Here is a 13,995-nt window from a genome sequence, read left to right as displayed (position 1 = left end):
GGGAATGTGTCTTAACACTAGTCAGTTTCTCCCTTGCAAAGGGACTCTCAAAGCAAGCATCTCAGTGAGCTTTAGTAAGTGCTCAAGTAATTTGAATAATGTTGCAGTTCAGGACTATGTCACCTAGAACATGTCCTTTCCAACAGGGATTGCTGGTACTGTCACCTATTCAGATCATGAGATCTCAGATAAAGCCCCGTTTTTAAGTTCTTGACTCTCCTGAGCTTTGTTTTCTGCCCTGAGCACAGCTACTGTAGAAAATACCAACCGAAATGGCACAAGCTGTTTCTAAGGTCAAGGAGTGTCAATCGGACATGTAAACAAATTACTACGTGTCATCTGATCTCTTGTCATAATTATGTATGCTGTGCTCACAGACATGAGGAAATGTGTCATTTCTTCCATTTTTAAATGAGAAAATTATTTTTAGATACTCAAAGCTTTTATGTGCTGGGACATCATCTTTCTTTTGGTAAGAGAGATAAGCTTTGCTTCAGGATTAAATATTTTGAGTCATTTTAAGATCAAAGACAGATCCCTGCCTGAATTTGATCAAGAACTGTGCTTTCTGTTTCCATATCCAAGGAGTTGCTGGAGGCTTTTGGTTAAATTTTTGGCAGGGACATTGTTTGCTAGGGTGCAGCTTAGAGCTGAGTAACTCTGTGCACAGAACTGAGAGCAGAGATCTAGATCTTCTATATGCAGTACAGTGTTCTGATGGCTTCAAGATGTGAAAGAAGAAGTTTCTTGAATCAAGGAGTGAGCTGCTAGTTCTGGGAGTAGGACAAATCACATAAATTAGGATGAGTTGAGATTGGTGGGGAAGGTGGTTTTAAACTGGGGCTGAGAGGTGATAAAATGAGTGACAGAACATTTTGTGTTTTCACTTCCAAGCTTCCTACTACTTGCCTTTTTTGAATGTGAAACTGGAGGGAAGGAACTGGGACAAGTTGGACAAATGGGTATCAAAGGTAGAAGCCTAATGGAGGAGAAATCTGAAGTGGAGAATGGGATGGAATGTGATGAAAAAGGAGAGTAGGAAAGAGAGAATAGACAGATTGAAAACAACAAAAAGGTCAAGGTTAGGGAAGGCACAGAAGTCTCGTGATTAAATCACACTGATTGCTGGAGCCAAAGATGCGAATCTCCCTATTTCTGTATTGTTGCCAAACTACTGTGAAACTCCTGGGCAAAGTGTTTCTTAAATTTCAACAGCTTCCATATTTTGCTCTTCCACATAAAGCCTGCTGCTGCTAATGTTTACTCTGTTAGGAAGAGGTAGGCTCTTGTGGTAATACGATTTTTTTTGATCCTGCCTACTATGTATTCAATTTGGCTCTCATGGATTGTCTATTTTTCTTTTGATAACATAAGTTCAGTTGTTTTAAAATAAATCTGCCAATTCAAACATTTAAAAGGTAGGACAGACTGGAAGTGAAGTGCATATTGTTAATAATTTGATCCTTAACTTTTATTATTTTTCTGACTGCAGGCTTTTTTCCATAAGACCCTGACTGTAAATAAGTAGCCTCATTAGTGCTTATTTAATATGTGTGGCCCTAATCTTGATTTATTGCATGTTATTCACATCCTGCTGTGAAAATGATAGTATTTCTGAATTGTTTCACAAGTGCACATAGAGTACAGAGATACGCAATTATTATGATAGTCCTGCATGGCTAACAAGCAGTTTCCATTTTCAGATAGCAAACTGAGGCAGAAAAAACTGTCAAAGTTAATGCTGTAATGTTAGGTGCCAATTCTGGGAATGCTTACCGTGATGCAGTGATTTTTATTTTTCCCATTCAAAGCACAGCTTTTCCAGTGGCTTCAGCTGCACAACAGACCAGCCCTACAGGATTTTAATTCAGACAACCATTAGATGGAGAACATATGGGTGATGAATACCCATGAAAAGTTTGCTATAAGCAGCCTGCTCCACATCAGATAGGAATACTGGGAAAGTGGAGTATCGTATTAGTGCTCAGCTGCTGCTGTTGCAAGTTTTGTTTTCCACGATACTTTGCCTTACATAGCACTTCTGCTTCCTACCTTCTAGAAACTACAGTGTGATTTCTCATTATTTATCTGTCCAAAGCAATTTCTTTACGGGTCTTGCATGTTAAAAAAAAAAACAAAAAAAAAAACAAAACAAAAACCCAACAACAAAAAAAAACAAAACAAAAAACCCCTAAAACCAAAACCTTACTTATTTTGTAGTACAGTCCAGAGTATAAAATTACTATAAATCAGTTTCATCAGTGATTTTTTTATCCCTACTCGTTTATCAATGAGAGGATCTTCCTTCTTATCCTATCCCTAGTTTCTCAGCTTGCAATAGTTTTTCAGCCAATCTGCAGTTTGTGCGGGGTGTTGCTCAAAGCGGTATGGAGAGAAAAAGAGGGGGTTGTTGTTTTCCACCCTCCCCACAAGAGGTCACTGGTAGAGCAGAAAGTGGCGATGGTCTTTGAGCGTACTGGGTGCCTCTACTTTTTGCAGCCTGTCTCCTGCTCAGGCTTTGCCATTTTTCATCTCTGTTCCTTGCCTGCACGCAGCCAGAGGGCTGTCCAGAAAGGGATTTTCAGGTCAGGCCCAAAACTGTGCATCAACAAATTTAGGTACAGTGGCATAATAATACATGGCACTGGTACCATCTCTGGCTGAAAGGGAACCTGCTTTGGTCCTTTCCCAGCACATAGTCTAATAATGTAATCCATAGCCCACCTTCAGCCTGCTGTAGAGGGTCTTGTGAGAAAGCAGACCCTTGGCAGCATCTGTTTATGGACCAGATGAATTATTTGCTTGGCTGTGTGAGTGTGTGTGTGCACTTAAGAGACATGGTTAAGGACCAATAAGGGCTGAAGAGTTGGTGAAGGCAATCATACTGGCAGTTGTGTTAGATATATGTGTGTTTGGGTATATATCTGAGAGTGCGTGCATGTACATAGATATGTATGTATACGTGGCCCAACACAACCTTGGACAGTCTGATGGAAAGTATATGCATTTCCCTGGGACTGAGAGGAAAAAAGGAAACAGTGCATAGGTGTCACTAAAACATCACTTCTCGCTTTTGGCACTCAGCTAGTCTGAAAGGAAAAAGTGATACTTCTGCTCAATGAACTTAACTTGGTTCACATGCTGTGTTGGGCACCAGTTTATCTTGGCTGACATGAAGAGAAATTGTAAGGAGTAGGAGAATATCTTGAGAGGTTGTTCTAATGGTAGTGGTCTTCATATAAATTTGAGCACCTCTCTATTTTGAGTTCGTGTGGGAAATATTGATAGCCTTTATTCTTTCTGGGGAAGGTAACTGCTAGTGTAATTTTTCAGTATGAAAGGAGGTAGGTATGGAGGAAGGAGAAGGAGATAGCAAAAGCAGAAAACTTAACCCACTTTGCTTTTTGAGATCCCCATGCAAGTAGGACTGGAAGATACTTGCATTTTAGGAACAGCTTGTGTGGGTGGGAATAGTATCTGTAACTAAGGGTGGAGAGAAGGATTTGGACCTTATGTTTCTTCAAATACTGTGTGTATCCTAAGCAGTTAGGACTCTGGTTTGGACTTACGGCTAATTACATACATATTTATGCTGAAAATATGATAACTCTTAAATTATGGTTCATAATATATTGCTCCAAGTTGGAAAAGGTGACTTTCATAGAATTAAGCCTTTCTGTCTGTCTGCTGCTTTGTTCTTACCTCTTAATTTTTTTTTCTTGACTTACTTGGAAAGCCTTAAAACTTTCTTCAGTTGCTTAGTGGGCAGATCGTTAACAACTGAGAAGAGCATTCACACTGGCAGCAATTATTCTGTAGCTACCTCTCTCTCCTTGCTGTTTTCTCTTCTTCCTTTCCCCCTGCCCTGAGTGATACGTGTTATATGAGATGAGATCAGAGGACTGCTATATTTAAAGGAATTCAAAGTGTTGTAAGAACTCACAAGTAATTCATGATAGTGTTACTGCAGCCTCTTTGAGGTTGACTTACCCTAAACAACATTCTTTCTTGAAAAAGCTTACAAAGGTGGTAGCATAAAAATTTTTGTAATAAACAAATGAGACCTTTTGGAGAAAATTCTGAATGAAGCTAGTTCTGGATTCCTGTGAATCTCTACTTTTGCTTTCCTTTGTGCTTTCTTAGGCCTGTTTTGACACCTGTTTCTATTTTGGCTTGTATATAAATCAGCAACAGTAAATCACAACTGATCTACTTCCAAGATTTTGGAAAGTGGTTTAATGTTAATGGGCAAAGCGTGTTTGATTGTGGTTTGGGTTTTTTTCTTTTTTTGGGGGGGATTGGGGTGGTGGGGGGTGGGGGGGTGGTGTTAAAAACTAGAAAATGGAAATTGCCTTTCTCATTGTCACTAGGGAATCTCATCCAGATTCCAGGGATTTTGTTGTTGGGATTCTGATTTGGAGGAGGGCATAGAGTGCCCAGTTTGAGAAACATGTATAGCAACGCATGTGCATTGGTTTACCCTCTGTATTGCCTCAGTCCTGGTAAGAATTAAATTGGCAGTAGTCAGAACTACTGCTTAGCAAATAGGGGTTTTTAAATATTTCAGCTTTCCTGGTGTAGTACAAGAAAGTATGACTTACAAGGAAAAAGGAAGGAGATAAAATAATGGCTTCTGCAGAACAGGTAGGAAAATAGGAATGTAATTTTTTGGGACAAGGTTTATCACGGCTATATTTGTACTCTGTTCATCTTCTTATGCTACTACTTTTTCCTCTACATAGAGGGGGAGAAAAAAAAACCCATGAGAAATCAAAGAATGGTTTGGGTTGGAAGGGACCTTTGAAGGTCACCTACTCCAACCCCCCTGCCTTGGGCAGGGACATCTTTCACTAGATCAGGTTGCTCAGAGCCCCGTCCAACCTGACCTTGAAGACCTCCAGTGATGGGGCATCCAGAGTGTCTCTGGGCAACCTGTTCCAGTGTCTCACCAGCCTCACTGTAACCCCACCATGTCTGATTTAAACCTACCCTCTTTCAGTTTAAAACTGTTGCACCGTGTCCTGTCACTACAAGCCCTGGCAAAAAGTCTTTCTCCACCTTTCTTATCAGCCCCCTTTAAGTATTGAAAGGCCACAATAAGGTCTTGTGAGAGACTGAAAGAGTTAATGTCTCAAACATTGTGGTGAGGTGAGTTGCAGTTTATGTCAGGGGTGGAGAGGGTGTGGGAGGACACAGTTCAGTGTTCTGATGCACCTTACATAACTACTTAGCGTGTATGGGTAGAGGTCACACAGAGTTTATCTCAGGAAGGGGCACCCCCCTGCCCCGGGGAACTGTGCAGAATATTGAGAACTTTCTAGAACAAGAACCATATAAGCCCTCAAGGGGTGTAACCGGAGGCGGGACTAGAGGCTAAAAGACACACCCGTAAGGAGCAAGGTCTGTGCCCATGACCAGGGGATTGCCATGCCCGTCGTCATCATCACGGGATCCAAGGGTGGTGATATCTCTCTTTATCTCTCTCTCTCTCTCTCTCTCCCCCCCCTTCCCCTCCCTTTCCTTTCCTTCTTATAAATGTTCCAATAAGATCCCACCGTTGCCAACCCATTTATGCTTTCCAAGTTTTTCAAGTTGATGTGTTCCGTTCCATGTTCAAGTTATTTCCACCACAACTAAAATGCCTCATTGATCGTTTGGTGTCGTTTCACCTTAATTTAGTCCGAGGGAATTTGCGAATCTGAGTCACTCCCAAGTGGGGTGGAGAGGGACCTGGCAGGCAAGCACTGACTCTGCCGTGTGACTACCCTTATCGTCCTCATAACCCTTAGACATAAACCATTGACTAAGCCTGAGACTAAGACTGGATCCAGCTGCACCTAGACTCCTGAGAAGGAGTTTAGAAGGCAAGGGGGGTCCTTTCTGAACCTCGTGACTCAACGGGAAGGCCACCTCTTTTCCCTTAGCCACACGCCAGACTCACGTCCTTCACATGATGTAGTTGGTGTCACGATTTTACTTCCCCCTCCCCCCAGGTGGGACATGACATATTAAATTGGCGTCACAGACAGAATTCCCTCGTGGTACTAAAGCGATCATTGAGACCAGGTCTTTACTGCGGCCCCTCTCTGGGAGGAGTCATACACAAGGGGAGACGGTCCTCAGGGGACTAACAAGGGATCTGATCCCTATAATGGTATACTCATGGCCTCCCTGGGAGGTCCAGTTGTAGGCTGTACCCCACTCCTGGAGAGATTAGAGGGCTATAATGCCCGGCCTTCTCCCCCTGGTATGACTTGGGCCCATAACAATTGGCACGATCTGCAAGCTGTAGTGGACAGAATCTCCACTCTGGCTAAAGAATGAAGGTTGAAGCTTGGAAAGGGAAAGGCGCTGGTTTGTGGGGTCTTAGGAGCTGCCTTGGTGGCAGCACAACGGCATAAACACGTGTCCCAACAAGCAGAGGGGGAAGCAATAAAATCCCTTCAAGATCTAGCGAAGGCATTACAGGAACAACTAGAGAATGAGACAAGAATTCTCTCTGGTCAGCTTGTTGCCAAGCGGGCGACTAACCGGAGGCTACACACCGCTTTGATGGAGGCCTTGGAGCGGGAAGTGATATTAAGGAAGCAATTAGATGAAGCCCGTTCCCAAATCGGTGTAGAAAATACGGATGTGATCTCTGATGGGGGAAAAGAGTCAGAATTGTTATACCCTCTTAAAGACTTAGAACATGGAAAAGAAATACTTTCTCCTGGAAAGGAGGAAGCTAAAATGCGACCTGTAATTGAGACCAAGACTGTAGATGGTGGTCCAGGACGAGCTCAGCAAGTTCTGCTTGTACCATTCCTTATTCCCTTATTGATTTGGCTAAAATTCAGGAAAAATATCCCCAGGGACCCCAAGAAACAGAAACTGAATATGTATGGAAAGTGTCTCTTACTGGGGGTGACTGTATCTTGCTGAGTGAAGATGAGGCAAGAGTGTATTGGGGACCGGGAGTTTTTATTACCACAAACTATATTAGAGAGCCCTGGTCCCTGACCCAAAGAGTAGCATATTGGGCAGGTGGATTAGATCCCATGGAAAGGGGAGACCCTTTCTCGATTAAGACGCTTACAACAGGTCATATTTAGAGAGTGTACAGAAAACTGCGTGCCTCCAGTTAACGCGTGACCAATTACTGGTTCTGCAACAACCCTCCCCTATGCAGTATGTGGCAGACCCCGAAAGGCTTCACCCTCTTATAAGGGGACTACCCAATGCCTTGAAATTATACGCAGTGCAACTACAGGATTGATTGAGAACACCCCGACCCCAGAGAAGGGGAGGTCCCCCGGAGATGACATGGGGGCAAGTAGCACAGGAATTAATCAATTATGGGAGGCGAATGGGATTTAGCGGTCAGGGAGAGACTAAATCCAAGGTGGACCTTAGGAGGGTGGAAGGGAATGGGGGAACAAAAGCTGTGCCCTTGCGTGATTCTCGACCCCCCTGGCGAAGCCGACGCAACCCCCCGATAATGGAAGGTATACATTATGGACAGAGGGCATCTCAAAAGGGAAACAAAGGATCCAGTGAAACGGCTCCACTATCCAGGACACCCTGTCTTGGTAGACTTACCAACGATAGAAGAAGTACCCTTAACCCTGAAAACTCCACTCAACCTCTATGCTTGGATAGCCACTGACACCCACGGAAGGGATCATCAAGTCAACACTAGATGGGTTGTGCCATCCTTTTAAGCCTGTTTATTTTGTTCTATATATTTGCAGGTCGTCGTAGAAACTTTCATGAACCTTATGTTTATATTGTTACCCTTAGTGGTCATTTACATCGTTTGTGTGATTCTCTTTATTGTTTTTATATGTTGTAACAAGGCGCGATGCTTTGGAAAGCCCTCTTCCCCACCTTCACTATCCTTGGGGAGGGAAGAGGAAATGAGTCTCCAAACCTTGTGTGGGAACTTATTCAAGGATTTGTGTGCATTTGGAACCATACTAACCAAGGGGTTTGTGTTCAGATTCCCAAGTCTTCAGGAGAAGGTATTGGCTTTTCTATTATTAATCTTAATCTCTCCAAGTTATTGGAGAGTAAGTTAAATAGTCGTTAAGAACTGTATTGCTAACTGTACTTGGAGCAGTGTAAGAACCCCGTTTGAGAGTCAATATAACAATGATTTCGTTTCTGATGAGGCCTGGAGAGTGAATCAGGATGCATTTTACCAAATTTCCCCAGCAAATTGGACCAATCTTTGGAACAAAATATGTTACAGATGGAATGTGAGTGAACCGGTAACTCCCATATTGGGAGCTCCGTTTATATTACCGATATCTCCCTGTCCTGAAGATTTGATGGATATACACAACGTGTCAGGTAAACGGTGGACCCAAACTCTCTGTGAGAATCCCCACAGGATATCGTGTACCCAAATTCCTTATTGGCCTCCACCCCCTGAAACAGAACCTTTTGAGCACCCCTGTACGGTTAAATGATCTCCTATATGGTGTATACAAATTCCCGATCGCCCAGGCCAAGAATATGATAACAGAACCAGATACGAGTGGGCCTGGTCTATCAAACATATGTGGTATGGAGACACCGATCCCGGTTGTTCCGTTGATTAGGAAAATGTTGAAATCCCCTCCCCTGAATGCTCCCAGTTAATGAACTGTACCACAATCTTACATTGCACCACTGGTGCAGGAAATCCCATTGAGACATAGGACATCCCCAGACTTCGAACTTTTATACAGGATATGTGTACTTGCTGGGGATATCCTTCCTGAGGTTTTTGGAATTTAGACAATAGATGTAATGGAACCTGGAGGATGGGAAGAACTGTGGTTAGATGCGGTATCCCCACTAGCCATGGTCTGGAACATTGCAAGGTGTGGAATAGTGACCTACAGGGTACCCGGGTACGCAGGGACAGTTATTATCAATGTAATACAACATCGTACCCAGCCCTGCAAGGAACATTATGGGGATGTTTGAATGGAAAAATATATTCCTATCTTAATGTGAGAAAACGTGGTATTACAATATGGAATAGGAATTCCTACTATGTGTCCTTCTAGAGTGTTTGATTTCTCAATGCCTCATCAAACCAGAAGGCACTGAGAAAGTGATGGGCCCAAGGTGCGACCCGAGCAGGCAGTGCATGGAATACGAGTACCCGATTATTATACCTGGGGCATAACAACATCTCTGATGCTGGAGAATGTGTAGTGAGTCACCATATGCGACTCTTAAAAGGCACCAATTTATTCTAGAAAATTTGACCTGGCAAGTACACATCCTAAGCAATTGGACCAATTATGCTTTTGGGGAAATGAATGTACAAATTCAACAAGTGTCTAAAATGACTTTACAGAACAGACTAGCTTTGGATATGTTATTGTTAAAAGAACAAGGTGTATGTGGTATGTTAAATCTTACTGATGGAGAATGTTGTCTCACCATACACAATGCAACTACTACTACCCTGGAAGAAGCGCGGAAAAAGATGAAAGAGGTATTGGAGCAGACTGGAGAGCTTTTCCAAGCAATACAACTGAAAGACTGGTTTGAGGGCTGGAACCCTAAATCTTGGGTTGCCTGTCTCTTAAGTTCACTGGGACTTACCGGTTGGGGCAAGTTGGGGCAAGTTCCAGCTAGCTCAAAAACTGATGGAAGATCCATTTTAATGTATTTTCACATTTTTGTTTAATTTGAGCCACAATTCCCCAGCTGCTAATGACCAGGAAACATAGAATTGACTTGCAGTTTATTCCAACTGTCTTCGTGTGTATGTGTGCTTTGTTGTATTACAGGCTTTCTGACATCTACGCAACAGCTTTGCACTTCCCACAGCATCAGCCAAGGTTCTCACTCAGTTCACGTGACGCATTACACAAAGCCAGTGAGAGCTGCATGCTTTCTCTGACATTGATAACTTGTACAGGTACATATAAGCACGCAGGTAAGCTGAACCTGTAAGCCGCACTTTATCATCATCAGTTCTATGACTCATTAGACTCTGTTAACTACTTCATCTGAGCAGACTTAGCTCTCAGTCAAGTAGAGGCAATTTGAAACAGTGCATTTGGAAAGAAGACTCAGTGCAGACCCAGAACCATAGACAAACTCCAACCAGCAGCAGAACGCTGAGTTTCTTTAAGCTTAGAATGGCACCCTGGAAGAGACCACATAAAGTTGCACTGTTAATTATGAACGCAGGTTTTGTGTGTTATCTGGTGCACTTACTGCAAGATCAAAGAAAGGGAAGACTTGATTCCTTGGATGTTAATCCTCGATTTCTGAACCAAGAAAATAACATCCTTCAGAGACTGGACCATTTAGACTGGAACATTCGTAACCTCTGTAAGTAAAATGCCATGCTGCTTAACTTTTCAATGATTAGCTATCTAGATTTCCTGAAGGACAGAATAATAGATAGCAGCAATAATGTTTGTTTGGGTTTCCCTGGACACTTTTGATTATTTTGGGGGTTTTGTTTGGTTGTGTTTTTTCCTTGTAATCTTGAAAAAGATTTGATAGCTTCAGAACTTACACACAAAACAATAAAGTCTTTCACAGTCATCATTGTGGTTTTTTGGATATTAGACAGATCCTGACCCTGAAGTCTTTTAGAAGTCTTAAGCAATTTTAAGGTGGTTGTTGTACCAGCGTACTCATCTCAGGTGGCTATCATTCCTGTCATTATTTTGTTTCCCATAAAAAGCTATTTTTGAGAGAAACTGGAAATGCCCCATTTCCTCAGCCTCCCCCTGTGCTGTGTAGGTGAACAAGGCAAACTGTGACTCACTCAGTCTTTTTCTTTCGGGTACCTTTAGCATAGACACAATGCAGTTGCTATGGGGAAAAGACATTGGTGAACTTTGTATCACCTGCTCGATTGGACTGTGTTCCCATTCGGCATTAGCTGAAATCTGCCGGCAGGACTGTTTCTCTCTCATCCCATGACGGTGAAAGGCCAACAGCATCCCAGCAGATGTGCTTGTATATGAGCAATATTAATTTAGGAAGGGCCTTTTCTTTCTCACAGTGGGGTTCGTGAATGTTGACCTTGTTTTCAGGTATCTGTTGTAGGTTGGACTGTTGGGAAGCGGGCACAATAGAGCCATCTGAATATGGACTGGAGAATCCACTTCTATTTCCTTTGGACCCCTTGATTTCCCACTTTTTTTCATGTCGTTTGAATCTCATCACCTCATGGCAGTGGTAGGAGGGCTAAAGCAGAGCCCTGCTGGCTGGCATTGCTTTGACTGTCATGTTGTCTACATTTCCTCATATTAGAGCTAGATGTGTGGTAGGCAGAAGAGAAGAAGAAACTCAGAATGTCTCGATTATCCAAGCCTGAAACTAGCTGTTTGAAATGCCACTTGGAGCACCCTTGAACTTGATAAGGAATTTTTCCTGCACAGCTTGGTCACGTTTAATATCCTCTATCCCATAATGTCACTGTTATTGCTGACATTGTCTTCACTGGCACCTATTCTCATGGACATCAATAGTTGGGCGTAGTTTTTGTCGACTATATTAGAGCCATTTGAAAGAAAGCTGAAGTCTTCACTTCAACGCTTAGTCACAGAATCACGTAATAGTTGAGGTTGGAAGGCACCTCTGGAGGTGGTCTATTCTAATTCCCCTGCTCAAAGCATCATCAGCCAGAGCAGGCTGTGCAGGACATTGTTGAGTTGGGGTTTGAATATCTCCAAGGATGGAGACCTATCTGGTCTACCTGTTCTAGTTTTCGGTCACTCCAGCAGTTAAAAAAAAAAAAAAATCTTATGTTTAAATGGAATTCCCTGTACTTCAGTTTGTGCCCACTGCCTCTTGTCCTTTCACTAGATATCAGGAGAATACTCTTCCTCTGTCTTTGTTAGTCCCTCTCAAAAGACATTTATATGCATCAGTGAGTCCCCCCCAGCCCCCAAGCCTTCTCAGGCTCTCTCGGCCTCTACTTGTATAACAGATGCTCCAGTCTCATAATCATCTTAGTGGCTCTTTGTAGGATTTGCTCCAGTATGTCCATGTCTGTCTTGTACTGAGGAGGCCAGAACTGGACACTCCAGATGTGGCCTCACCAGTGCTGAGTAGAGGGGAAGGATCACCTCCCTCGACCTGCTGGCAATGCTCTTCCTAATGCAGCCCAGGGTACCGTTGGTCTTCTTTGCTACAAAGGCACACTGTTGGCTCAAGTTCAACTTGGTGTCTACCAGGATCCCCAGGTCCTTTTCTGCAAAGCTGCTTTTCAGCTGGTGCTGGTCCATGGGGTTGTTCTTCCTCAGGTGCAGGATAGGCACATGCCTATGTTGAACTTCATGAGGTTCCTGTTGGCCTGTTTCTCCAGCTTCCTCAGGTCCCTCTGAATGGCAGCAGGACTCTCTGGTGTATCAGCCACTCCTCACAGTTTGGTATCATACACAGACTCGATGAGGGTGCACTCTGCCCCATTTTCAAGGTCATTAATGACCATATTAAACCTGTTTTGGAACCAGTATTGACCCCGGAGGTACATCACTAGTGACTGGCCTCCATCTGTACTTTGTGCCACTGATCACAATCTTCTGATCCTGGCAGTTCAATCCCCCTTGCTATCCACTAGTCTAGTGTGTACTTCCTCAGCGTGTGCATGAGAGGCAGGATCAAAAACCTTACTTGAGTTTAAACAACATCCACTCCTCTCCCCTCATTCACCAAGACAGTAATTTAATTGTAGAAAGCTTTCACTCACGCAGATTTTCTGTGCCTTTTTTATATGGCACAGTCCAATATTGTAAACTTAACAAGGCCTTGAAAGATTAGGATTCACCCTGTTCAAAGTTTGCTGATAGAGCAGAAGTCAAAACTGACAAAAAGCTTTTCAAAAGATGCTGCAAAGGGCTCACTTGTTGTATTTAACTTCAAGATGAATTATGTCCTAAACAACCTCACACAGGCTAACTGTGCCTCTTCTTTATGGTATGATATTGTGAACCTAATAAAACCTTGAGAGATCAGGGTTTGCCCTGTTCAAAATCAAAAGATTCCAGGAAGCTTATTAAAGGACATGGCAAAGGGCTCATTTACTGTATTTACTTTCAAGATAAATACAGGTATCAACAACCTGACTTAGATGGGAATCCTGTTATAGATTCTTAATACATTAATGTAACTCAAGCATAGCATCATGGAAATGATTTGGGCCTAATTTATCAATTGGTGTGTTGCCTCTACTCCCAGATTTCTCCACTGATGCCAGCATGGTGTCCCTTGCTCTGCACTCGTGCAACTGAGAGCAGCATCTGGCTCAGGGTATTGTGAAATGTGATGTTTAAAAACTGTTCTTATGTAGGAGGGAGGGTCTCATGCTGTAACTTCATGGACCTCTTGACCTGCAGTATTATATGGAGAATTTGACTCAGTTATGATGATGGAGAGTGTTGTCAATTGCTGTTATAATCAATCCTTTTTTTATTTTCAAACAGCAAAATCAGTGGAAGCATACCATGAAAATATAAAACAAATAGAACATGATCTGAAGCTGCAAGATAAGTCCAAAACTGAAGGGCACAAAGCTGATAATGCAAAGGAGGAAAAGAAGATTGTACACCGTTTGCTGTACCCGGACTCAGTTTTGTTCAAACGCTGGGGTGCAGATTTAAGGGAGGAGGAGCAAACCGTTGCACAGAATCTGTTCTTAAGTTATGGGTATAATGTTTATCTCAGTGATCATCTACCTCTGGATCGACCTATCAGAGACACCAGATCTCCCAGGTGCAGTATGAACCCTCTCTCCATTCACAAAAAGACATGAAATTAAAGGGAAAGGGATCCACTTTGCTTCAGACTAAGTTAAAATCATCTACTAACAGATCTCAATTTGTGCTCTGTTTGTTTAGGGTTTTTTTCTATCATTTTCTTCCAAATCTTGCTCAGACTTGCAATACTCCAAAGACTGTGAAAAGAAGTCTCAGTGTAGAGAAGACACTTAGGAAAAAGAATGTAATGTTAACATAATTGCTATAGGACTTCTAACTGTGAGTAAAA

General features: G+C 42.7%; 1 protein-coding gene and 1 pseudogene across 4 annotated transcripts in view; both read left to right on the top strand.

Moving 5' to 3' along the window:
- Positions 1-4,728: 4,728 nt before the first annotated feature.
- Positions 4,729-7,346, top strand: LOC140658800 (uncharacterized; annotated as a pseudogene).
- Positions 7,342-13,995, top strand: part of GALNT8 (polypeptide N-acetylgalactosaminyltransferase 8) — a 25,964-nt gene continuing 19,310 nt past the window's right edge. For 2 of the 4 annotated variants that reach the window (XR_012044871.1, XM_072877592.1), the window contains exons 1-3: positions 7,342-8,003; positions 10,180-10,323; positions 13,434-13,722. Coding sequence is in view for 3 of the 4 variants with exons in the window: in XM_072877592.1 (XP_072733693.1) it covers positions 7,844-8,003; positions 10,180-10,323; positions 13,434-13,722 (593 nt within the window). In the remaining variant the exon portion in view is untranslated. The other 2 variants (XM_072877602.1, XM_072877612.1) reach the window with 2 other exon arrangements.

This window comes from Ciconia boyciana, chromosome 1 (assembly GCF_034638445.1).
Source record: "Ciconia boyciana chromosome 1, ASM3463844v1, whole genome shotgun sequence".
NCBI lineage: Eukaryota > Metazoa > Chordata > Aves > Ciconiiformes > Ciconiidae > Ciconia > Ciconia boyciana.
Note: the sequence above shows the minus strand (reverse complement) of the source record. Positions and strands in the feature narration are given on the sequence as shown.